Source organism: Lolium perenne, chromosome 4, assembly GCF_019359855.2.
Source record: "Lolium perenne isolate Kyuss_39 chromosome 4, Kyuss_2.0, whole genome shotgun sequence".
Classification (NCBI taxonomy): domain Eukaryota; kingdom Viridiplantae; phylum Streptophyta; class Magnoliopsida; order Poales; family Poaceae; genus Lolium; species Lolium perenne.
In genome coordinates, this window is record NC_067247.2 from 261,515,982 (window position 1) to 261,538,679 (window position 22,698).

Sequence of the window (22,698 nt, forward strand, 5' to 3'; positions counted from 1 at the left end):
CTTTTTTGAACAAACTAGGCCTCCTATCCATGCGGACCAAAACAAACCGCCTCGTTTAGAAATTTGGGTCGCACCAAATGCCCTAAGCACGGGACTGATGGAGGCTTTTAGTTGAAGCCCCAATTGATGGACCCGTCCCGTTGTTGACGTACACACCACCACCAGACTGCGTTGAAGTGACATTACAATTCGGAGGGGTTGACGCGTACGCTGTCGAGTTAGAATTCAGTGACCCGCCGGAGGAGCAAAGAATCGTCATCTTGATGCTTCGGAATGGAACGACGCACCACGCAGCTTTGATTTTCCTTTTTTTGCCCACACGCTACCACCTCCTGCCCCTAACAAAGCGACGCTGTTGACAACAAATAAATTCTTCTTCTCTGAATAAAGAAAAGGGCGGAGAAAGAAGCGCAAAGGCTCCTGGATCTCGAGTTTCTTGATGATAAGTTAAAGAAAAGATCAGTAGGCCTATCTTGATTCTCTGACCTACGGAAGCAACACATACTTACCACTACAACTGTAGAAGAAGAAGAAGAAGATGATGAAAGGTGAAGACATGGAAAAACAATTGCACATCAGAGTGATTGTGTCTCTGCCTCCCAACAAGAACCTGAGAAAGAACATCACGTACGCACTAGTAGTAGTATAGAATTGCCCTTTTACAGCGCCTGTCTCTCGTCTGATTCTCAAGGACCACGGCCCAATCCCCAACTCCTGTTTCTTGCCATTCTCGGTAACACCCCAGAGCCACTCTCGGTAGCTACGTAGCAGTATAAAAATATACTCTCCTCATCCTAGCGCGGCAACAGCCAACACAAGCAGAAGCCTCCCCCCCAGGCCAGATCTCCAAGCCGCCGCCGCCGCCGCCGAGCCGAGACAAGAACACCGCCAATGGATATGGAGCTCGACGAGGCTCGCCGCGGCTTCGGCAAGATGGGGTTCGGGTATGTCTCTTGTTTGTATCGTGTATTATCCTTTGTTTGATATAGAGCGTCTCCTCTGTTCTATCGATGGGCGGCTGACTGACCGGAGACTGCTGCTGCTTCGTCGTGCGTGCAGATGCAAGCACTACCGGAGGCGGTGCAGGATCCGGGCGCCCTGCTGCAACGACGTCTTCAACTGCCGCCATTGCCACAACGAGTCCACGGTCTCTCCGCTCTGCTCCTCTACTCTGCTCTCTTCTGCTCGCTTCGACTCATATCATGCTCTCTCTGATCCTGACATTTCTTTCTCTGCTTTTTCGTCAACATCTTTCTTCTTCTTGGATTGGGCTTAGAAAGACGGGCACGAGCTCGACCGACATGCCGTTGAATTGGTGCGCTTCTTCTCTTGCTACTTGTATGCTGCATCTTGTTTCTTGCTTTCAACTAGTAACAGAGCAACCGTTTTCCGTTGCAGGTTATATGTCTCGTCTGTGACACCGAGCAGCCGGTCAGTTTCCGTTCCGATTGTAGTACCTTTTTCCTCCTTTCTGTTTCTCGCGTTATGAATGTGGATGAATTCTGGTGATCAGATCGCGCAACTGTGCACCAACTGCGGCGTCTGCATGGGGGAGTACTTCTGCAGGGCGTGCAAATTCTTGGACGACGATGTGAGATTCCCTTTCCCTTTTGATGGATTTGGTGGTGGTTGCGTTGTTCATGAGATCTTGCTCTTCTTCTACAGGTTGACAAGGAGCAATACCATTGCAAAGACTGCGGCATCTGCAGGTATGTTTCCCCTCAATTTTTAAACCCTGTAGTTTCGGTCTAGTTTCACATGCAACTTCTTTTTGGGGATAAGCAGTTAAGCATGACCTAGTGTTGTTAGTTACGCGATCTAAATGCGATTCTAGAATGTTGAGGGTTGACCAAATGGATATGATTGTATCACAAAATTCATAGTTTGAGTTTCCACTTTGAGTTGTACTTTTGACAACCTATCGCCCTTAATTGTAGTAGTACTTGTCAGCTTTGCCGAGCTGACTGAAACTGTTGCATTTTTGCAGAGTTGGAGGGAAGGAAAAGTTCTTCCACTGCCAGAAGTGCGGTAAGCCCCTTTTCATCGATCATCCAATCCTAACCTGGATGGTTTGGTCTGATTCCAACTTGCATCTATCCGGTGGCGCCACAGGATCGTGCTACTCGGTCACTCTCCGCGACAAGCATCGCTGCATCGAGGACTCGATGAAGAACAACTGCCCAATCTGCTACGAGGTGTGCCCTGTTGTCCCAGATCACAGATTAAAGTTTTTGATGACCAATTGTCTACTTCTTATTATTCATCTTCTCATTCGAATACTGTACTTGCAAATGCAGTACCTGTTCGATTCTCTGAGGGAGACGTCCGTGCTTCGATGCGGGCACACGATGCACTTGCAGTGCTTCCACGAGATGCTAAAGCACGACAAGTAATCGCGCCCATGCCTGTCTATCAATCCCCCCTACCCCCACAAGGAATCCATCCCTTTCGTGTGATCTTGTTTATCTTGCTTAGATAATGCTATCCGTGCTTGCAGGTTCACTTGCCCCATGTGCTCCATGTCTATCTTTGACATGGAAAAGTTCTTGAGTGCCTTGGACGCCGAGGTAAGTATGTCATCATGTATATTTTCTGATCCACAACATCAGCATGATTCGATCTGTTCGTCTCAAATTTCACTAGTACAAATTCTTGTGACCAGATCTTTTCTTTTTTCAGATTGAGGCGAATTTCTTGCGCACGGATTACATGGGAAAGGTCAGTGGCAAGATGACACATTTGCTGCTAGTAATGCAGTACCCAGTGAAATAAATCTAGTGGCTCTCTGATGCCATCACTGCTGGCATGTGTTTGTTGGTTGGTGCAGGGATGGATCGTGTGCAACGACTGCAGGGACACGACGCGAGTGTACCCGGGCATGGCAGGGCAGAGGAAGTGTTGCCACTGCCAGTCCTACAACACCTGCAGGGTTGCTCCCCCGGTGCTCCCGGCCTAGTAGCTCCGATCGACACATGCATATTGCTTCGTCGGTCATGTCGCTTCTCGGTGAAAGATTATGATTATACTATTTAGTAGCCGCGATTGATGTAAAATTATTAATTCCAGTCCAGCATGAACTGCGCAGAATCATTACATACGGTACCGATTTATATGTATCTACGGCACCAATTTGCCAGGAAGGGGAGAGAGAGAGAACGAATGAATGAAAAACGCCACCACCAGTCAGTTCGTGCATTCCTCCTCAAATGGACTTGCTGCTGCTGGAAAAGAAAATGAGCTAATTTGTTGCTCAGGCTTTCTATGCGTTGTGTACATCACAGTTTTTAAAGCAGTGTTACGCCTGATTCGGGAGGAACTGCCGTATCTGAAATTTTCATCAGCCGTTCCCCTAGAGTCTGCTCCATTCTCAGCGCTAAGGGCATCTCCAACCGGCTGACCCAAATGGACGCGCTGGGCCGTCCGTTTTAGGCCGTTTGGGTGGCCAAGCGGACACCCAGACAGCGGCCCGCGTCCTCGTGTCCGTTTGGGTCGCGCGCTGCGCCCGACGCGCGGACGCAACGCATTTGTAATAAAATAAAACAAAAATGAAAGTAAAAAGGAAAACAACAAAACATAAATTTAAACTAGTTGGTCATTAAATTTAGCCCTATTTTGGGCAAATTTTACACAAAAGAAAGCCCTATATGGTTTTAAACTAAATAAAAACCGGGGACTCCGGCCAGGGCGACCACTGCGCCCTTTCCCAGGCAGAGTCCGGGTTCGGCGGGCTCGCCGGCCTGCGCAGCCGTGCCCTCCGCGCGGACTCACCGCGGAGCTGCTCCTCCGCTGCGGCCTGCAGCTCCGCCTGTAGCCGGAGCGTGGCCAGGCGCTCCTCCTCCGCCGGGCGAGCGGCCCGGCGCTCCTCCTCCTCCCGGAGCGCCGCTGACGCGTTGCCTCCTCCGACGGCGCGCCGGCTCGAGGAAGGCCCACGCCTCCGCACAGGCGTCCTCCACAGGCCTTCTGGCCGCCTCCTCCAGCGCGGAGGCGCGCAGCGTCTCGGCGAGGTGCGGCCATTTGGCCAGCTCGTCGAGATCGCTCTGCTCGCGGGACGCCGCGGCGCCGCCTGCGGCTCGGGTCGTCCTCCTCACTTTGGGCACAGGGGCCGGTGCGGGGCCTGGGGCTGCTCGCCGATGTAGAGGCCGCCGGGGCGGCGGCCAGCCCGCCTTGTAGGTGTGCGTGGCTGCGCGCGAGGCCGCGCCGTCGCGGAGGTGAAGCACGTGTGCCGGCGCGCATCGTGCTCCACCTCGAACCACAAGTCCCGATTGGGACTTGCGTCGGCTGTAGCGGGGTCTGCGGAGGTCCGCCGGCGGTGCGCGCGGCGCCTCCGGATCTCCACGACGCGGGCGCGGCCGGACGCGGGATGGGCGGCACCGGAACCCGATGCGGGCTCGGGTGCCGGCCGTGGGGAGGTGCACGTCCCCCACGGCATTGGGACGCCGGCGTCCCCGGAACATCCGCGCCACCGCTACGGTGACGTAGTTCCGGTCGCGTACGGGCGTCGCCGGCGGCCCCATTGCGAACGCCGGTGGCGCGACTGGCCGGCTGCTGCCGGCCTCGTGGTCGTTGGCGGACGGCTGGAACTCGCGCTTCGGGGCATGGCGGCGCGGAAGCTTCGAGCTCGCGCGTGCGGCCGGAGTGGAGAGTGGGGACTGGATAGGGACAGTCCCCTTCCCCAGTACACATTTAATAGGACTGGGGCACCGACAGGTGGGCCAGCCACGCGGACGAGGTCAAGGTCAATGGCCACGCGGACGAGGTCAAGGTCAAAGCATGGACATGATCTCCATCATCTTCGGGCATGATCTCCATCATCGTCGGCGTAGCGTCAAGGTCAATGGCGCCGTCTTCATGATTGTCCTCCATGTAGCAACTATTACAACTACTTTGAAATACTACTCAACATGAAATTTAAAGACAACCATAAGGCTCCTGCCGGTTGCCACAATACAATAATGATCATCTCATACATATTCATCATCACATTATGGCCATATCACATCACCAAACCCTGCAAAAACAAGTTAGACGTCTCTAATTTGGTTTGCATATTTTACGTGGTTTAGGGTTTTTGAGAGAGATCTAATCTACCTACGAACATGAACCACAACGTTGATACTAATGTTTTCAATAGAAGAGTAAATTGAATCTTCACTATAGTAGGAGAGACAGACACCCGCAAAGCCTCTTATGCAATACAAGTTGCATGTCGAACGAGGAACAAGTCTCATGAACGCGGTCATGTAAACTTAGTCCGAGCCGCTTCATCCCACTATGCCACAAAGATGCAAAGTACTCAAACTAAAGATAACAAGAGCATCAACGCCCACAAAACCATTGTGTTCTACTCGTGCAACCATCTATGCATAGACACGGCTCTGATACCACTGTAGGATAACGTTGCATAGAAAACAAAAATTTTCCTACCGCGAACACGCAATCCAAGCCAAGATGCAATCTAGAAGACGGTAGCAACGAGGGGATTATCGAGTCTCACCCTTGAAGAGATTCCAAAGCCTACAAGATGAGGCTCTTGTTGCTGCGGTAGACGTTCACTTGCCGCTTGCAAAAGCGCGTAGAAGATCTTGATCACCGGCGCCACGAACGGGCAGCACCTTCGTACTCGGTCACACGTTCGGTTGTTGATGAAGACGACGTCCACCTCCCGTTCCAGCGGGCAGCGGAAGTAGTAGCTCCTCTTGAATCCGACAGCACGACGGCGTGGTGTCGGTGGCGGTGGAGAACTCCGGCGGAGCTTCACTAAGCGTGCGGGAGCTTATGGAGGAGAGGGGGCGGCTAGGGTTTGGGAGGGGGTGGCCGGCCACTCAAAGGGGGCGGCCAGGTTGTGGTCTTAGGGTTGCCGGCCCCCTCCCCTTGGCCCCTCATTATATAGGTGGAAGCCCCAAGTGTTGGACTACAAGTCTCCGAATAAGACCCGAACCCAAAACCTTCCATGTGATAGGGAAACCTACCCAAGGTGGGAATCCCACTTGGGGTGGGATTCCCCCCTTCCATGTGGGGGGGTGGCCGGCCCCATAGGGGGAGTCCACTTGGGACTCCTCCCCCACTAGGGTTGGCCGGCCATGGAGGTGGAGTCCCTCCGGGACTCCACCTTCCTTGGTGGTTTCTTCCGGACTTTTCTAGAACCTTCTAGAACCTTCCATAGAACCTTCCGGATCATTTTAATTCACATAAAATGACATCCTATATATGAATCTTATTCTCCGGACCATTCCGGAACTCCTCGTGATGTCCGGGATCTCATCCGGGACTCCGAACAAATATTCGAACTCCATTCCATATTCAAGTTCTACCATTTCAACATCCAACTTTAAGTGTGTCACCCTACGGTTCGCGAACTATGCGGACATGGTTGAGTACTCACTCCGACCAATAACCAGTAGCGGGATCTGGAGATCCATAATGGCTCCCACATATTCAACGATGACTTTAGTGATCGAATGAACCATTCACATACGATACCAATTCCCTTTGTCACGCGATATTTTACTTGTCCGAGGTTTGATCTTCGGTATCACTCTATACCTTGTTCAACCTCGTCTCCTGACAAGTACTCTTTACTCGTACCGTGGTATGTGGTCTCTTATGAACTTATTCATATGCTTGCAAGACATTAGACGACATTCCACCGAGAGGGCCTAGAGTATATCTATCCGTCATCGGGATGGACAAATCCCACTGTTGATCCATATGCTTCAACTCATACTTTCCAGATACTTAATCCCACCTTTATAACCACCCATTTACGCAGTGGTGTTTGGTGTAATCAAAGTACCTTTCCGGTATAAGTGATTTATATGATCTCATGGTCATAAGGACTAGGTAACTATGTATCGAAAGCTTATAGCAAATAACTTAATGACGAGATCTGATGCTACGCTTAATTGGGTGTGTCCATTACATCATTCATACAATGATATAACCTTGTTATTAATAACATCCAATGTTCATGATTATGAAACTAATCATCCATTAATCAACAAGCTAGTTAAGAGGCATACTAGGGACTCTTTGTTGTTTACATATCACACATGTACTAATGTTTCGGTTAATACAATTATAGCATGACATATAAACATTTATCATAAACATAAAGATATAAATAATAACCACTTTATTATTGCCTCTAGGGCATATCTCCTTCAGTCTCCCACTTGCACTAGAGTCAATAATCTAGATTACATTGTAATATACCTAACACCCATGGCATTCTGGTGTTGGTCATGCTTTGCCCTAGGGAGAGCTTTAGTCAATGGATCTGCTACATTCAGATCAGTGTGTACTTTGCAAATCTTTACTTCTCCATCTTCGATGTACTCGCGAATCGAGTGGTAACACAGCTTGATATGCTTCAGCCTCTTGTGTGACCTTGGCTCTTGTGCATTGGCGATGGCACCCATATTATCACAGTAGATGATTAATGGGTCCAATGCACTAGGAACCACACCGAGCTCTACAATGAACCTCTTCATCCATACCGCTTCTGATGAAGCCTCTGAAGCCGCTATGTACTCTGATTCTGTTGAAGACTTCGCCACCGTGCAATCGCTTCGAGCTTGCCCGACCATCGCAGCACCATTCAATATTAACACGTACCCAGACTGTGACTTAGAGTCATCAGGATCAGTGTTCCAACTTGCATCGGTGTAACCATTTACAACGAGCTCTTGGTCACCTCCATAACAAAGAAACATATCCTTAGTTCTTTTCAAGTATTTCAGGATATTCTTGACCGCTGTCCAGTGTTCCATTCCTGGATCACTTTGATATCTGCTAGTCAAACTAACAGCATGTGCTATATCCGGTCTAGTACATAGCATGGCATACATGATAGATCCTACTGCCGAGGCATAGGGGATATTACTCATCCTTTCTCTTTCTTCTGCCGTAGCCGGTCCTTGAGTCTTACTCAAGACCTTGCCTGGTAACATAGGTAAGAACCCTTTCTTACTTTCGTCCATTCTAAACTTCTTTAGAATCTTGTCCAGGTATGTACTTTGTGATAGCCCTATTAGGTGTCATGATCTATCTCTATAAATCTTGATGCCTAATATATACGATGCTTCACCAAGGTCTTTCATTGAAAAACTATTATTCAAATAACCTTTTACACTGCTTAATATTTCTATATCATTCCCGATCAATAATATGTCATCTACATATAATATCAGGAATGCTACAGAGCTCCCACTCACTTTCCTGTAAATACATGCCTCTCCATGACACTGTATAAACCCGAAGTCTTTGATCACCTTATCAAAGCGTCGGTTCCAACTTCTCGATGCTTGCTTCAATCCATAGATTGAACGCTGAAGTTTGCATACTTTGTCAGCATTTTTAGGATCGACAAAACCTTTGGGTTGTACCATATACAACTCTTCCTCAATGTCTCCATTAAGGAACGCCGTTTTGACATCCATCTGCCAAATCTCATAATCGAAAAATGCAGCTATTGCTAACAAAATCCTCACAGATTTTAGCTTCGCTACAGGTGAGAAAGTCTCATCGTAGTCAACTCCTTGAATTTGTCGGAAACCCTTTGCGACAAGTCGAGCTTTATAGACAGTAATATTACCATCAGCATCTGTTTTTCTCTTGAAGATCCATTTATTCTCGACAGCCTTTCGGCTATCAGGTAAGTCTACCAAAGTCCATACTTTGTTATCATACATGGATCCCATTTCGGATTTCATGGCTTCTTGCCATTTGTTGGAATCTGGGCTCATCATCGCTTCTTCATACGTCGCAGGGTCCTCATCATTGTTATCCACAATCATGACATTTAGACAAGGATCATACCAATCAGGAGTGGCACGTTCCCTTGTCGATCTGCGAGGTTCAGTAGTTTCCTCGTTCGAAGTTTCATGATCATTATCATTAGCTTCCTCTGTTGCCGGTGTAGGCGATGCAGTACAACTTCGATCTTGCGCTACTCGATCAACGAGTATAGATTCATCAATCTCATCGAGTTCTACTTTTCTTCCAGTCACTTCTTTAGTGAGAAATTCTTTCTCAAGAAAGGTTCCGTTCTTAGCAACAAAGATTTTGCCTTCGGATCTGTGATAGAAAGTGTACCCTATAGTTTCCTTAGGTATCCTATGAAGACGCATTTCTCCGCTTTGGGTTCTAGCTTGTCCGATTGTAACTTCTTTACATAGGCTTCGCAACCCCAAACTTTCAGGAACGACAGCTTAGGTTTCTTATTAAACCATAATTCATACGGTGTCGTTTCTACGGATTTTGATGGTGCTCTATTTAAAGTGAATGCGGCTGTCTCTAATGCACAACTCCAAAATGATAACGACAAATCAGTAAGAGACATCATAGAACGAACCATATCTAAGAGAGTTCGATTACGACGTTCGGACACACCGTTTCGTTGAGGTGTTCCCGGCGGTGTCAATTGTGAAAGTATTCCGCATTTCTTTAAATGCATGCCAAACTCATAACTCAGATATTCACCTCCACGATCAGATCGTAGAAATTTAATCTTCTTGTTACATTGATTTTCTACTTCACTTTGAAATTCCTTAAACTTCTCAAAAGTTTCGGATTTATGTTTTATGAAATAGATATACCCATATCTACTCAGATCATCTGTGAAGGTTAGAACATAACGATAACCACCGCGCGATGCTACGCTCATTGGTCCGCACACATCAGTATGTATGATTTCCAATAAGTCAGTAGCTCGCTCCATCATACCAGAAAATGGAGTCTTAGTCATTTTACCCATTAGACATGCTTCGCATCTATCAAGTGACTCAAAGTCAAGTGATTCAAGTAATCCATCGGTATGGAGTTTCTTCATGCGTTTCACTCCAATATGACCAAGACGACAGTGCCACATATAAGTAGAATTATCATTCAATTTAATTCGCTTAGCATCAATGTTATTTATATGCGTATCACTACTATCGAGATCTAACAGAAATAAGCCATTCTTTTCTGGTGCTCGACCATAAAAGATATTATTCATAAAAATAGAACAACCATTATTCTCAGACTTGAATGAATAACCGTCTTGCATTAAACAAGATCCAGATATAATGTTCATGCTCAACGCGGGTACAAAATAACAATTATTTAGGCTTAAAACTAATCCCGAAGGTAGATGTAGAGGAAGTGTGCCGACTGCCATCACATTGACCTTGGATCCGTTTCCAACGCGCATCGTCACTTCATCTTTCAGTAGTCTTCGTTTATTCTTTAGTTCCTGTTTCGAGTTACAAATATGAGCAACCGAACCAGTATCAAATACCCAGGTACTAGAACGAGGACCAGTGAGATAAACATCTATAACATGTATATCAGATATACCTTCTTTCTTCTTCTTGACAAGGCCGATCTTCAGATCAGCCAGATACTTGGAGCAATTACGCTTCCAGTGTCCCTTCTCCTTGCAGTAATAGCACTCAGCATCAGGCTTAGGGCCGTTCTTAGGTTTCATAGGAGGCGTGGCAGCTTTCTTGCCAGCCTTCTTGAATTTTCCCTTAGACTTGCCCTGTTTCTTGAAACTGGTGGTCTTGTTGACCATCAACACTTGGTGCTCTTTCTTGATCTCAATCTCAGCAGCTTTTAGCATGCCAAAAAGTTCAGGTAACTCCTTGTTCATGTTCTGCATATTGTAGTTCATCACAAAGTTCTTGTAACTTGGTGGCAGTGATTGAAGGACACGATTAATTCCCAGTCTGTTAGGAATCACTATTCCCAAGTCACTGAGTTTCTTCGCATGCCCGGTCATGGCGAGCATGTGCTCACTAACGGAGCTGCCTTCTTCCATCATACAGCTGAAGAAATGTTTCGATGCTTCATAGCATTCCACGGCCGCATGAGTCTCAAAAATAGCTTTCAGCTCTTTCATCAACTCATGAGGATCGTGGTGCTCAAAACATTTTTGAAGATCGGATTCCAGACTGCATAGGATGGCACACTGAACTTGAGAGTACCGAGTTTTCCGAGTCTCGTAAACAGCTTTTACTTCATCGGTTTCAGTTTCTGCAGGAGGGTCACCTAGCGGTGCATCAAGCACATATTGCAGATTTCCGCCAGAGAGGAAGATCCTCACATGACGGAACCAGTCGGTGAAGTTGCTACCATTGCTCTTAAGTTTTTCTTTCTCTAGGAACTGGTTAAAATTGATTGGGGACGCCATCTCTACAACATATATTTGCAAAAGTTTAGACTAAGTTTATGACAAATTGAGTTCAAATTTTAATTCAACATAATTAAAAATCTAGGTGAACTCCCACTCAAAACAATATCCCTCGCATTGTCTTAGTGATCACACGAACCAAATCCACCGCACCTAAGTCCGATCATCACGAGACAAGGTGTGATTTCAATGGCGAACACTCAAAGTGTTCATCATATCAACCATATGATTCATGCTCTACCTTTCGGTATCACGTGTTCCGAGACCATGTCTGTACATGCTAGGCTCGTAAGGCCACCTTAGTATCCGCATGTGCAAAACTGTCTTGCACCCGTTGTATGTACTTGTTGATTCTATCACACCCGATCATCACGAGATGCTTCGAACCGACAAGTCTTGGTAACGGTGCTACTAAGGATGAACACTTTATTATCTTGAGATTTTAGTGAGGGATCATCTTATAATGCTACCGTCGCGATCTAAGCAAAATAAGATGCATACAAGGATTAACATCACATGCAGTTCATATGTGATATGATATGACCCTTTTGTCTTTGCGCCTTTGATCTTCATCTCCAAAGCACGGACATGATCTCCATCATCTTCGGGCATGATCTCCATCATCGTCGGCGTAGCGTCAAGGTCAATGGCGCTGTCTTCATGATTGTCCTCCATGTAGCAACTATTACAACTACTTTGAAATACTACTCAACATGAAATTTAAAGACAACCATAAGGCTCCTGCCGGTTGCCACAATACAATAATGATCATCTCATACATATTTATCATCACATTATGGCCATATCACATCACCAAACCCTGCAAAACCAAGTTAGACGTCTCTAATTTGGTTTGCATATTTTACGTGGTTTAGGGTTTTCGAGAGAGATCTAATCTACCTACGAACATGAACCACAACGTTGATACTAATGTTTTCAATAGAAGAGTAAATTGAATCTTCACTATAGTAGGAGAGACAGACACCCGCAAAGCCTCTTATGCAATACAAGTTGCATGTCGAACGAGGAACAAGTCTCATGAACGCGGTCATGTAAAGTTAGTCCGAGCCGCTTCATCCCACTATGCCACAAAGATGCAAAGTACTCAAACTAAAGATAACAAGAGCATCAACGCCCACAAAACCATTGTGTTCTACTCGTGCAACCATCTATGCATAGACACGGCTCTGATACCACTGTAGGATAACGTTGCATAGAAAACAAAAATTTTCCTACCGCGAACACGCAATCCAAGCCAAGATGCAATCTAGAAGACGGTAGCAACGAGGGGATTATCGAGTCTCACCCTTGAAGAGATTCCAAAGCCTACAAGATGAGGCTCTTGTTGCTGCGGTAGACGTTCACTTGCCGCTTGCAAAAGCGCGTAGAAGATCTTGATCACCGGCGCCACGAACGGGCAGCACCTTCGTACTCGGTCACACGTTCGGTTGTTGATGAAGACGACGTCCACCTCCCGTTCCAGCGGGCAGCGGAAGTAGTAGCTCCTCTTGAATCCGACAAAGACGACGGCGTGGTGTCGGTGGCGGTGGAGAACTCCGGCGGAGCTTCGCTAAGCGTGCGGGAGCTTATGGAGGAGAGGGGGCGGCTAGGGTTTGGGAGGGGGTGGCCGGCCACTCAAAGGGGGCGGCCAGGTTGTGGTCTTAGGGTGGCCGGCCCCCTCCCCTTGGCCCCTCATTATATAGGTGGAAGCCCCAAGTGTTGGACTACAAGTCTCCGAATAAGACCCGAACCCAAAACCTTCCATGTGATAGGGAAACCTACCCAAGGTGGGAATCCCACTTGGGGTGGGATTCCCCCCTTCCATGTGGGGGGGTGGCCGGCCCCATAGGGGGAGTCCACTTGGGACTCCTCCCCCTCTAGGGTTGGCCGGCCATGGAGGTAGAGTCCCTCCGGGACTCCACCTTCCTTGGTGGTTTCTTCCGGACTTTTCTAGAACCTTCTAGAACCTTCCATAGAACCTTCCGGATCATTTTAATTCACATAAAATGACATCCTATATATGAATCTTATTCTCCGGACCATTCCGGAACTCCTCGTGATGTCCGGGATCTCATCCGGGACTCCGAACAAATATTCGAACTCCATTCCATATTCAAGTTCTACCATTTCAACATCCAACTTTAAGTGTGTCACCCTACGGTTCGCGAACTATGCGGACATGGTTGAGTACTCACTCCGACCAATAACCAGTAGCGGGATCTGGAGATCCATAATGGCTCCCACATATTCAACGATGACTTTAGTGATCGAATGAACCATTCACATACGATACCAATTCCCTTTGTCACGCGATATTTTACTTGTCCGAGGTTTGATCTTCGGTATCACTCTATACCTTGTTCAACCTCGTCTCCTGACAAGTACTCTTTACTCGTACCGTGGTATGTGGTCTCTTATGAACTTATTCATATGCTTGCAAGACATTAGACGACATTCCACCGAGAGGGCCCAGAGTATATCTATCCGTCATCGGGATGGACAAATCCCACTGTTGATCCATATGCTTCAACTCATACTTTCCAGATACTTAATCCCACCTTTATAACCACCCATTTACGCAGTGGTGTTTGGTGTAATCAAAGTACCTTTCCGGTATAAGTGATTTATATGATCTCATGGTCATAAGGACTAGGTAACTATGTATCGAAAGCTTATAGCAAATAACTTAATGACGAGATCTGATGCTACGCTTAATTGGGTGTGTCCATTACATCATTCATACAATGATATAACCTTGTTATTAATAACATCCAATGTTCATGATTATGAAACTAATCATCCATTAATCAACAAGCTAGTTAAGAGGCATACTAGGGACTCTTTGTTGTTTACATATCACACATGTACTAATGTTTCGGTTAATACAATTATAGCATGACATATAAACATTTATCATAAACATAAAGATATAAATAATAACCACTTTATTATTGCCTCTAGGGCATATCTCCTTCATCAACTTACGTCCCTACATTTGAGACTATTTTTGAAGTGTCCAAAAAGTGCCACTACAACATGCAAAGTGTCTCAATGTGATTTTTAAAGAGGCAAATTAGGAAGTGTCTCTAGTAAATGTCTCTATGGAAGGTTTTTCTTGCAGTGAAAATCCTTCCCAACCTAATAAACAAAGTCAATATTTTGGCTCGAAGCTCGCTTTGGACGGACTAACTCTTGGAGTCTGCCCCACAGAGCACCAAAATCGGCCCAACCCAACAAACACGGCTTAAGTGTTTGGTTGCATGCATTAGTCTTACTCGGACCTATGAGACGTAGCATCTTTAACTTACATCTATGTTTGGTTGTCTCCACAAGCTTTTGAATCAGGCTGGTTTGAAGTTCAAACCATATCTGGAGAAACATTGGGCACATTTGGTAGCCTGGATCTATTTTAGGGCTCCCAGACAGACGTTGTGGATCATATCCCGTCCTAGACAAAGCTAGGGCCAAAATCTCCATTTCATTTTGTGGCATGGGTTGCATCACTAGGGTCAAAAGCCTCACGGTGATTGGTTGGTTGCAGGCTAGCTTACATAACCTTGGCATGACAACGGTTGGTTGATTGGTAGCATTTAGCTAAATATTGCGGCTACCTCTTCTCTTTACTAATGAGCTTATCATAGTACACCACCATCACACACAACCAAGCTAGCAGTTAATCCATACCTACTATGGGTGCTTAAGTAAATCCAGTCCCTAGCAAATACGAATGGTCGTTCATAAGTTTATTCTGTAGCTACTAGAATGAGATTTATCATTAGAGTATGACGATGACCTTCATCTCAGATGGTGGCGTTACCTCTGTCATCTCACATTGTGTTCGCATCATATAGGGATAGTTTTTATTTTTATTTGCATTGAAATTGCATTATTTCCACTTATTTAGATGATTTATGGGTATATTCTTACAAAGTCCCTTGTTTTGGTATTTAATTAGTGGGAGGTAGAAAACCTTTTTTCGTATTTCTATGTTTTAGGGACCTTCGTGGACTATCACAAAAAAATAATCACGGGAAATTTTCATCAGAGCGAAGACCATGGGCACAAGAAATCAACGAGGAAGGACACACAAAGAGTTGATGTCAGAGAGCTCCTAATTGGACAAAAACTGCAAATGAACCGGGCTTAATTGACAAAACCAACAAGAATCGTAAATTCACAAATTAGGCAGAAACTCTAACCCTAGAACAAGATTGGGGATACTGAGCTTACCAAGAGCATCGCCGGGCTCGTGTACGAGCGGTCTCTCCAGCTGGGCATCGGCATGACAGCGGCGGCACATACTACGATGCGGGATATGCGATAACGCGACACCGGGAGCAGCGGGCAATGACGGCTCGACGAGGACAATGGAGTGAGACAAATGAGACAGAGGTCAATGGGTGACTGTGTGGGAGGGGGACTAGACATGTCCGCGTGCACTGACAGACGGACCCCACAACTGTCGTTAATGATAGTGCTTGTGTGGCATCGATCGTTGACATGTCATCTGATTTGGTGGGCTCTCTATGTAGTGGATATGCCAACTAGGTATACAACGACGGGTCATAATTCCGGCGAGCCCAGGTGGTGAGGCATATGACCCAACCCATCAGCCAAGTTGCTAGAAAAGCAAGGTGGAGGAGTCCAGCCTGGAAAGGAGTAGTCGGATCCAACCCATAGTAAATGTTGTTCGGATCATTGAGGTACACGACAAGATAACTTAGTGTAGCCTAGACCTAGTTGTATCCTATTGGATCTCTACCATAGTAACCACATATCCAAACACCTTTATAAGACGGATCCATGGAGCCCTAGAGGCATGACACAACTCATTGCAATCTCGCACTTGTTGCCTGATAATTTCATACGAGCAGCACTAGGGTCTTGCCACTGTCGTGAGGTTTTCGAAGCTGGTTAACTCGTGTATCCCCATTCGGGGACTCCTCGCCCCATGGCCCCCTCTCTCTCCCTCCCCTCCGCGTGGCACCCCTCACCAGAGTACCGTTAAATACACAATGACACTCCTTGTCAGAAAAAGCGTTAAACAACTACTGATCAATGTCCGTTGCAATAGTTTGTGGACAGACTAGTGGGTTTTCAATTTTTTTATTATATAAAAATGGGTGGTATTTTAAAGGCCTAGGCTTAAACTGGTGGTATCTTAAAATTAGCTTGTGGTTAAGGATGACAATTTTACCCACGTGTATGGATACCTGTGGGTTCCGTACATGTGTGGGCACGAGTAGTACCCATATCTTACCCGTTATTATAAGGGTAGGGCACGGGTATAAGCCTGTACCTATGGGTATACTCACACACTACCTATTTATACTTATCCGTGGGTATGCAACTAAATAGGCAAGTTATTGAGTTTGTTAATCTATATTAAGTTGTCACCAATTATTAATATGTCATGTGACTTTTGTAATCTTGTTTACTTATGAGTATGTGATTATGAATTCTAAATTTTGATAATTTTTACATACTAAACTTCCTGTTATTGAGTTGAGATAATTAATCTTTTGTCAAATATGCTATCGTTGAATGTAAAATTATGAATAACTTCTATACTATTTCATCTACCCATTGCGTACCTAATGGGTACGAGTATCTGTCGGATATGGTTGCGGGTAGAATTTCATACCAATGGGTACAGTATAAGTTGCACTTTGCACTCATTGACTATACAAGTATAGGTATGGTATTGACCTTTTTTTTTTGAACTTCAGGGAACTTTATTGAATAATAACACAATCATCTACTAGTACAAGAATAAGAAAACTAGGAGGCACATCTAACCAAACCTCCCCTAGACCCTGAGACCCTGACTAGCACCATGGCGAGCAAGCGCGTGTGCGGCTCCGTTGGCTTCTCGCGGACAGTGTCTGATTGTTGCCATGCCAAGAGAGGCTAATAGCTGCCAACAGTCATCGATGATCACCGCACTCATTCCTCTGAACTCATAGGGATTCAGAGCTTCCACAACCTCTATTGAATCTGACTCTACTGAAAGAGAATGGCAGCCGAGCTCTTCAGCGAGTTGTAATCCAGCTAGAAGGGCTGCAGCTTCCATAGCACCCACATCGATAGCGTGATCATTTGACTCACAACACATTGCGATCAAATTACCTCCTGAATCTCTAAGGATGGCACCAGTTCCTCCAAGCCCCGAGTCCGGCATAAAAGAAGCATCACATTCAGTTTCAAGACTCCTGGTGTAGGTTTCTGCCAACCTTTGATTCGACTTACATTGCCTTTCCCCTGTAACTTTAGGGAGTTTGCAAGTATAGCCATAATGTTTATAACACAACTCTCTGGATTAGGGACTGGCTCTTTGTTTTTGATTTGTTGTCTGAACCATCAAATATACCAGCACGCAACCATTGTTGTAGCTGTCACATTTTGCACTGTACAAGGAATTCCTCCTGGTTTAGATGAATAGAGGAGTTCCTCAAGTACCACTGAGCCGGTCCATCTCCAGGGCTCTCACACATTCCAGGAGCCCCAGACCTTCCCATATCTCTTGTGCCCTTGAGCATTTAAAGAGCATGTGATTAAGATCTTCAGCATTACTTAGATGAACTGGACAGTTAACTGAATTCCTAATATGTCTATTCGCCAATGTACATAAACATGGGATAATACCATGCAATGCACGCCAGCAATTTTTTTTAATTTTCCTTGAAACCGGTGTTTTCCAAAGGGGCCTGCTGAGCGTCCCCCGGGGGATCAAAATCCCCGATCCCCCGGGTCGCCGGCCGTACGATGGGCAATCAAGGTCATCCAGCCGCGGTCAGCTCTTCCAGTGAAAACGAAAAAAAAAAAAAGGAAAAAAAATAACCCCACGAGCTCACCCACGACTACACGAGCCATCCCCGCATGCCCAGGCAACAACGCCGCCAGCCCCAGAAGCACAGCCGCCTCCGCCTGCAGGCTGCAGTTCCGCCGATCGTAGCACCGGCGCCGCCCGCTCGCAGCATCAATGGCGGCGGTGCCTCGCAGCAACCGCGGCGGCGGCAAGCAGCACCAACGGCAGCGGAAAGCAGCAACGGCACTAGCAGCTTGCAGCAAGCAAGGCGGCGAACGGCGGCGGCGGCAAGTAGCAACGCCGACGGCAGCAACCTCGACGGTGGCAAGCAACAACGGTGCCGGCAGCTCGCAGCAAGCCAGCAAACATCGCCGGCAGCAAGCGGCAACGCCGGCGGGGGCAGAGCAGCACTCGCGCTTGCGGAAAGTAGCAACGACGCCGGTGGCTCGCAGCACCCGCAAGCAGTAACGCAGTCGGCATCAAAGGAGCAGTCGCGGTGGAGGAAAGTAGCAACGGCGCCCGCGGCTCGCAGCACCCGCAGCAGCGGCAAGCAGCAATGTCGGCGCCGGCAGAGCAGCAGTCGCAGTGGCGGAAAATAGCAACGGCGTCGGTGGCTCGCAGCACCCGCAGCAGCTGAAAGCAGCAACGCCGGCGGCGGCAAGTAGCAACGGCGCTGGAGGCTCCACGAGCTGTGCGTGGGGGACAGGTAGTGAGTCTAAGGATGGAGCACGCAGCCGCGGAGGAGAGGCAGCAGCGACCTGGTCGATCTCCTTCGTCTGCGCCACTCGTCAGCTCCGCGCTAGCACTGGGTTGCGACTTGCGAACAGGAGAGCTCCGGATGGGGAGCGGGCGGCGAGGCGGGTGAGCATCGGGAGGAGGAAGTGTGCGGCGCGGTCGCGGAGGTAGGCGGCGGCGCGGTCGCGTAGGTAGACGGCGCCGCGGGGCGGGCGCGGGCACGAGCGCTCAGGTTGGCGGCGCGGGCGAGAGTTAAGCAGAGGTGGAACGGAAGTAAAGGAAGAAGATAAGGACTAGCTGTAGGTTGAATTGGGGCCCACTATGTGCGTGCGCCGAACCGTCGCGCCTGGGGTGGAAAGACCCGGACGATGGAAACGTGTGATCCCCCGGGTGATCACAAGCGTTTTCCTTTTCCAAATTACTTTCCAAACTCCGTGAGGTGAGGGTTAACCGGTGTATTGACCTAACCTGTTCATATCCTGCCTGTTGTGATCCTTACATACTGTCTCACCTACCGCCTCCACATGTGCTGTTTCTTTTACCGGGCCTGCGCTATCTTTTCACACCGTTCCGTATTTTTTTTTAGAAAACCTGAAAATAGAAAAAATCTAGTACCAGTTGAAAATAGAGAGAGAAGAGAAAATCGTAAAAACTAGCCCAGAAGGCTAGAAGAAGAAGAAAAAAGACCTGTGACAGCACTGTGTTGTGTGTTGTGTTGGCACGCGTCGTATCGCGCCAGCAGTGCTCGGCAACAACCAGCATTACTGCATCGCAGCAGCCCAGAGTGTGCTAGAAGCCTAGAACTCCTCTCGTCTTGCTTGACTTTCTATGGCGATCCAGTCCACGCACGCATCAACACCGTACGACAGCGACCCCGAGCAGAGCCGAGGCGCCCCGCCTCATCTCACCTCTTTCTTCTTTGATCGAGCTTGCTCGCCGTGCAGCCAAGCTCCTCTCTGAATCGGGCGAACATTCAGTTTCTTCCTTGAATTGGTTCCCTGCGCCCGATTTCTTCGTATCCAGCAGAGGATTGGCTTCCATCAGGCCATAGGCAGCCAAATGGGGAGGTATTTCCCAGCGGTGGCCGCGGCTATGGTGGTGTTCTTGCTGCTGTCTACGGCTTCACAGGGAGGACGGAGAGGTATTTTTCGGTTTGCTACATCACCTCGCATTTGTACTAGATGGATACCTGAATTTGGTTTCAGGTGGCACCATCTGTCATATAGAGTTATAGACCTCTTTGATGATATACTGGTCTCCAGTAAAAATGAAATGTCTGCCCTTCTTACTGAAATCCCATAGTGTTTTTTTGTTGGTGATTAGTATTTCTCATTGAGTTCATGCATCAGCAACCTTACCAACCAAATGCTCTAATTATCACAGAACCCAATATCAAGAACAGCGAGCAGTCTTTTGTTTTTAACTATACTCTGGCCAAGGCTATCGTGGAATATGCCTCAGCTGTAAGTTACTTTCTCCACAATTTTCTCAGTGTCCCATGAGTTCTAGGTCCCTGTCTAGTGTCTAGCTGTATTATTGTTTGCACATTGCAAATGCTTAGTTCAATGGTAGAATCCCTTTCACTTCGAAATCTCTTAGATATTGTTAAGCCAAAATTAAGGTTCCCTGAAATTTTCTCATTCGAAGGTGTATATGACGGACCTAACAGCTATGTACACATGGACATGCTCAAGATGCAACGACTTGACTCAAGTAAGATATCTAAGAAGTACAGTGTGTAGTGTACTGATCGTGTTTCTTCTATTTGTTGTTTTATTTTGAAGTGCAGTTAACACGAATTTCTCAATGACTGTGTTGTGGGTACCTATTTTTGGAAACAGGGCTTTGAGGTTAGATGTATAATTGTCGATGTCGAGAACTGCTTGCAGGTCTGTATGCCACCAGGTTACTAACTTTGCAGATAGCAGTTCCTAGCGCTTTTCCTACAAGTTTCATTATAAGGACTAAAATGTTCATGCACTTAAATAATGTGACAGGCCTTCATCGGTGTTGACCATAACCTCAATGCTATTATCGTTGCAATCAGGGGAACTCAGGAGAACAGGTTTGGGGATATTTTGGCATAGACTTACTGCTCTTGCATGCTGGTTTTGTGAAGCTATGAACTTTATTTATATCCCCTGTTGACTCCTAAATATCTCATTCAGTGTGCAGAACTGGATTGAGGACCTGGTATGGAAGCAGGTTTATCTAAACTATCCAAACATGCCCGATGCAAAGGTCTTTGGCATAAACTTGATATATTTACACTCATATTTTATAAGAGTGGGATATGCTCTTGTATTTTCTTTTCTGATGAGATTTATGTTCTGGTTAAAGGTTCACACTGGATTTTACTCTGCTTACAATAATACGCTTTTACGTCCAGTCATCACAAATGCTGTTCGCAAGGCAAGGAAATTATACGGAGATATTAGCATAATAGTTACAGGGCATTCAATGGGAGGAGCTATGGCTTCTTTTTGTGCACTTGATCTTGCTGTAAGTGCCCCCATGATTATGTTCATGGCATAAAGCTCGCCTTTTAATGAACAAGGAAATAGTACTACCTTTCAACATTAAATACTTTTGTGTTTGCTTATTCATGATCTCTGAAATTCCCCCCTCATTGCAGATTAGCCTTGGAAGTGACGATGTTCATCTCATGACTTTTGGGCAACCACGTATTGGCAATGCTGTTTTTGCCTCCTACTTCGCAAAAATTGTACCCAACACGATCCGGGTGACGCATGAACATGATATTGTCCCTCATTTGCCACCTTATTTCTCCTTCCTTCGAGACCTAACGTACCACCATTTCCCTAGAGAGGTATGCTCCTGCATAAACCTAGAAACTACTGCTAATCTTTGTCAAAACTCCACGCATAATAAAAAAATCTTTCTCAAAACTGTCCCATTGTTATGATTGTTGCTTTATATTAAACCAAATGCAATCTAGATAATTTTACATGCACACAGTTAACAGAGTTCAGCCTAACATGTGGTCCTCCCAAAGTGATATAAACAATAAATGTGAACATCAGTCACCATGCATTACTATTATGAAATGCAGTAGTTTCCCATCCTATTCTGTCTGTTTTACTAAAAAAGAATATGATATTCATTTCTTAAACATCTTGTTCTAAATTGAGTTTGGAAATATTTCGTACTATAAATATGCCTACATCTTGAATCAACACCCAATGTTCATTCAAAAACTTCAGGTGTGGGAACATACTGTTGATGGCAACACAACCTTCCAAGTCTGCGATGACAGTGGAGAAGATCCGGATTGCTGCAGGTGGGAGCCCGTTCAGCTATCGGGTAGCTTCAATTTGGTTAACTCGTCGTATCTCCTGTTCCATTTCCTAACACCTACTTGGCTGCTTCATTATGTCTGCATTTGCAGGAGCGTGTTTGCGTTGTTCCTGAGCGCTTCAGACCATCTAACCTACATGGGTGTCGATATGGGAGCAGACGACTGGAGCACCTGCAGGATCGTCATGGCCCATAGTGTTGAGCAACTCCGATCGTATCTCACGAGCAATATTATCATGTCGAAGAACCCTGTCGATGTCATCTTTGTGGATCATAGTGTCCAGATTGACCTAAGCACTTCCAGCTAGTTACTATTCACACACACAAGCTGCTGTACAGAGTTGCCAGCATAGCTTCATTCTTTTCTTGCTACGTTAGTCGATAGATATGTGGTTCTTTAATTTGGGGCCTGATGCAGAGAGATGTGCAGAGCCTTAAAGTGTGACCTCTTTGGTTGTAGGATATGTCGTGGATGCTGAATTCTACAGCAATTAAAAAACGCTAGAATCTGTAATATAAAATGTATAGTTCGTGGATGTTGAATTCTACGGAAAACTGAAAATTCAGGAATCTGTGCGGAGTAATATAAAATTTATAGTTGTCAGACTGCTTGTATGTTTTAGCTTATATTGCACCTTAGCTACGAGATGAATACAACTTTGCA

The 22,698-nt window shown here is 46.5% G+C and overlaps 2 protein-coding genes across 4 annotated transcripts; both read left to right on the forward strand.

Annotated features, from left to right (window-relative positions):
- The first annotated feature begins 517 nt into the window (after positions 1-517).
- On the forward strand, positions 518-3,195 carry LOC127332097 (E3 ubiquitin-protein ligase SRFP1). Of its 2 annotated transcripts, none has more exons than XM_051358354.2 (12): positions 518-944; positions 1,060-1,147; positions 1,281-1,315; positions 1,399-1,431; positions 1,514-1,591; positions 1,666-1,709; positions 1,988-2,028; positions 2,113-2,195; positions 2,298-2,389; positions 2,498-2,567; positions 2,680-2,718; positions 2,828-3,195. In XM_051358354.2, exons 2-12 carry the CDS (start codon positions 1,060-1,062, stop codon positions 2,954-2,956), a joined length of 732 nt encoding a protein of 243 aa, XP_051214314.1. In that variant the 5' UTR covers positions 518-944; the 3' UTR covers positions 2,957-3,195. The 2 variants fall into 2 exon arrangements, with proteins under 2 accessions (XP_051214314.1, XP_051214312.1); XM_051358352.2 differs by having other exon boundaries at positions 522-944; positions 1,277-1,315.
- A 16,267-nt stretch (positions 3,196-19,462) lies between these two features.
- LOC127332094 (lipase) lies at positions 19,463-22,638 on the forward strand. Of its 2 annotated transcripts, XM_051358349.2 has the most exons (10): positions 19,463-19,857; positions 20,100-20,179; positions 20,364-20,429; positions 20,558-20,605; positions 20,714-20,781; positions 20,885-20,957; positions 21,057-21,218; positions 21,352-21,546; positions 21,941-22,017; positions 22,126-22,638. In XM_051358349.2, the coding sequence occupies exons 1-10, from the start codon at positions 19,776-19,778 to the stop codon at positions 22,340-22,342; spliced, it is 1,068 nt and encodes a 355-aa protein (XP_051214309.1). In that variant the 5' UTR covers positions 19,463-19,775; the 3' UTR covers positions 22,343-22,638. The 2 variants fall into 2 exon arrangements, with proteins under 2 accessions (XP_051214309.1, XP_051214310.1); XM_051358350.2 differs by lacking the exon at positions 20,100-20,179 and having other exon boundaries at positions 19,464-19,857.
- The last annotated feature ends 60 nt before the right edge of the window (positions 22,639-22,698 follow it).

Bases quoted from the DNA above. Each gene is read 5' to 3' on its own strand.
- LOC127332097 (XM_051358352.2), top strand. From the start codon at position 892: ATGGATATGGAGCTCGACGAGGCTCGCCGCGGCTTCGGCAAGATGGGG. The intron at 1,316-1,398 runs GTGCGCTTCTTC...TTTCCGTTGCAG, and splicing joins ACCGACATGCCGTTGAATTG to GTTATATGTCTCGTCTGTGA. The intron at 2,568-2,679 runs GTAAGTATGTCA...TTCTTTTTTCAG, and splicing joins TGAGTGCCTTGGACGCCGAG to ATTGAGGCGAATTTCTTGCG.
- LOC127332094 (XM_051358349.2), top strand. From the start codon at position 19,776: ATGGGGAGGTATTTCCCAGCGGTGGCCGCGGCTATGGTGGTGTTCTTG. The intron at 20,782-20,884 runs GTTTGGGGATAT...TATCTCATTCAG, and splicing joins AGGGGAACTCAGGAGAACAG to TGTGCAGAACTGGATTGAGG. The intron at 22,018-22,125 runs GTGGGAGCCCGT...CTGCATTTGCAG, and splicing joins GAAGATCCGGATTGCTGCAG to GAGCGTGTTTGCGTTGTTCC.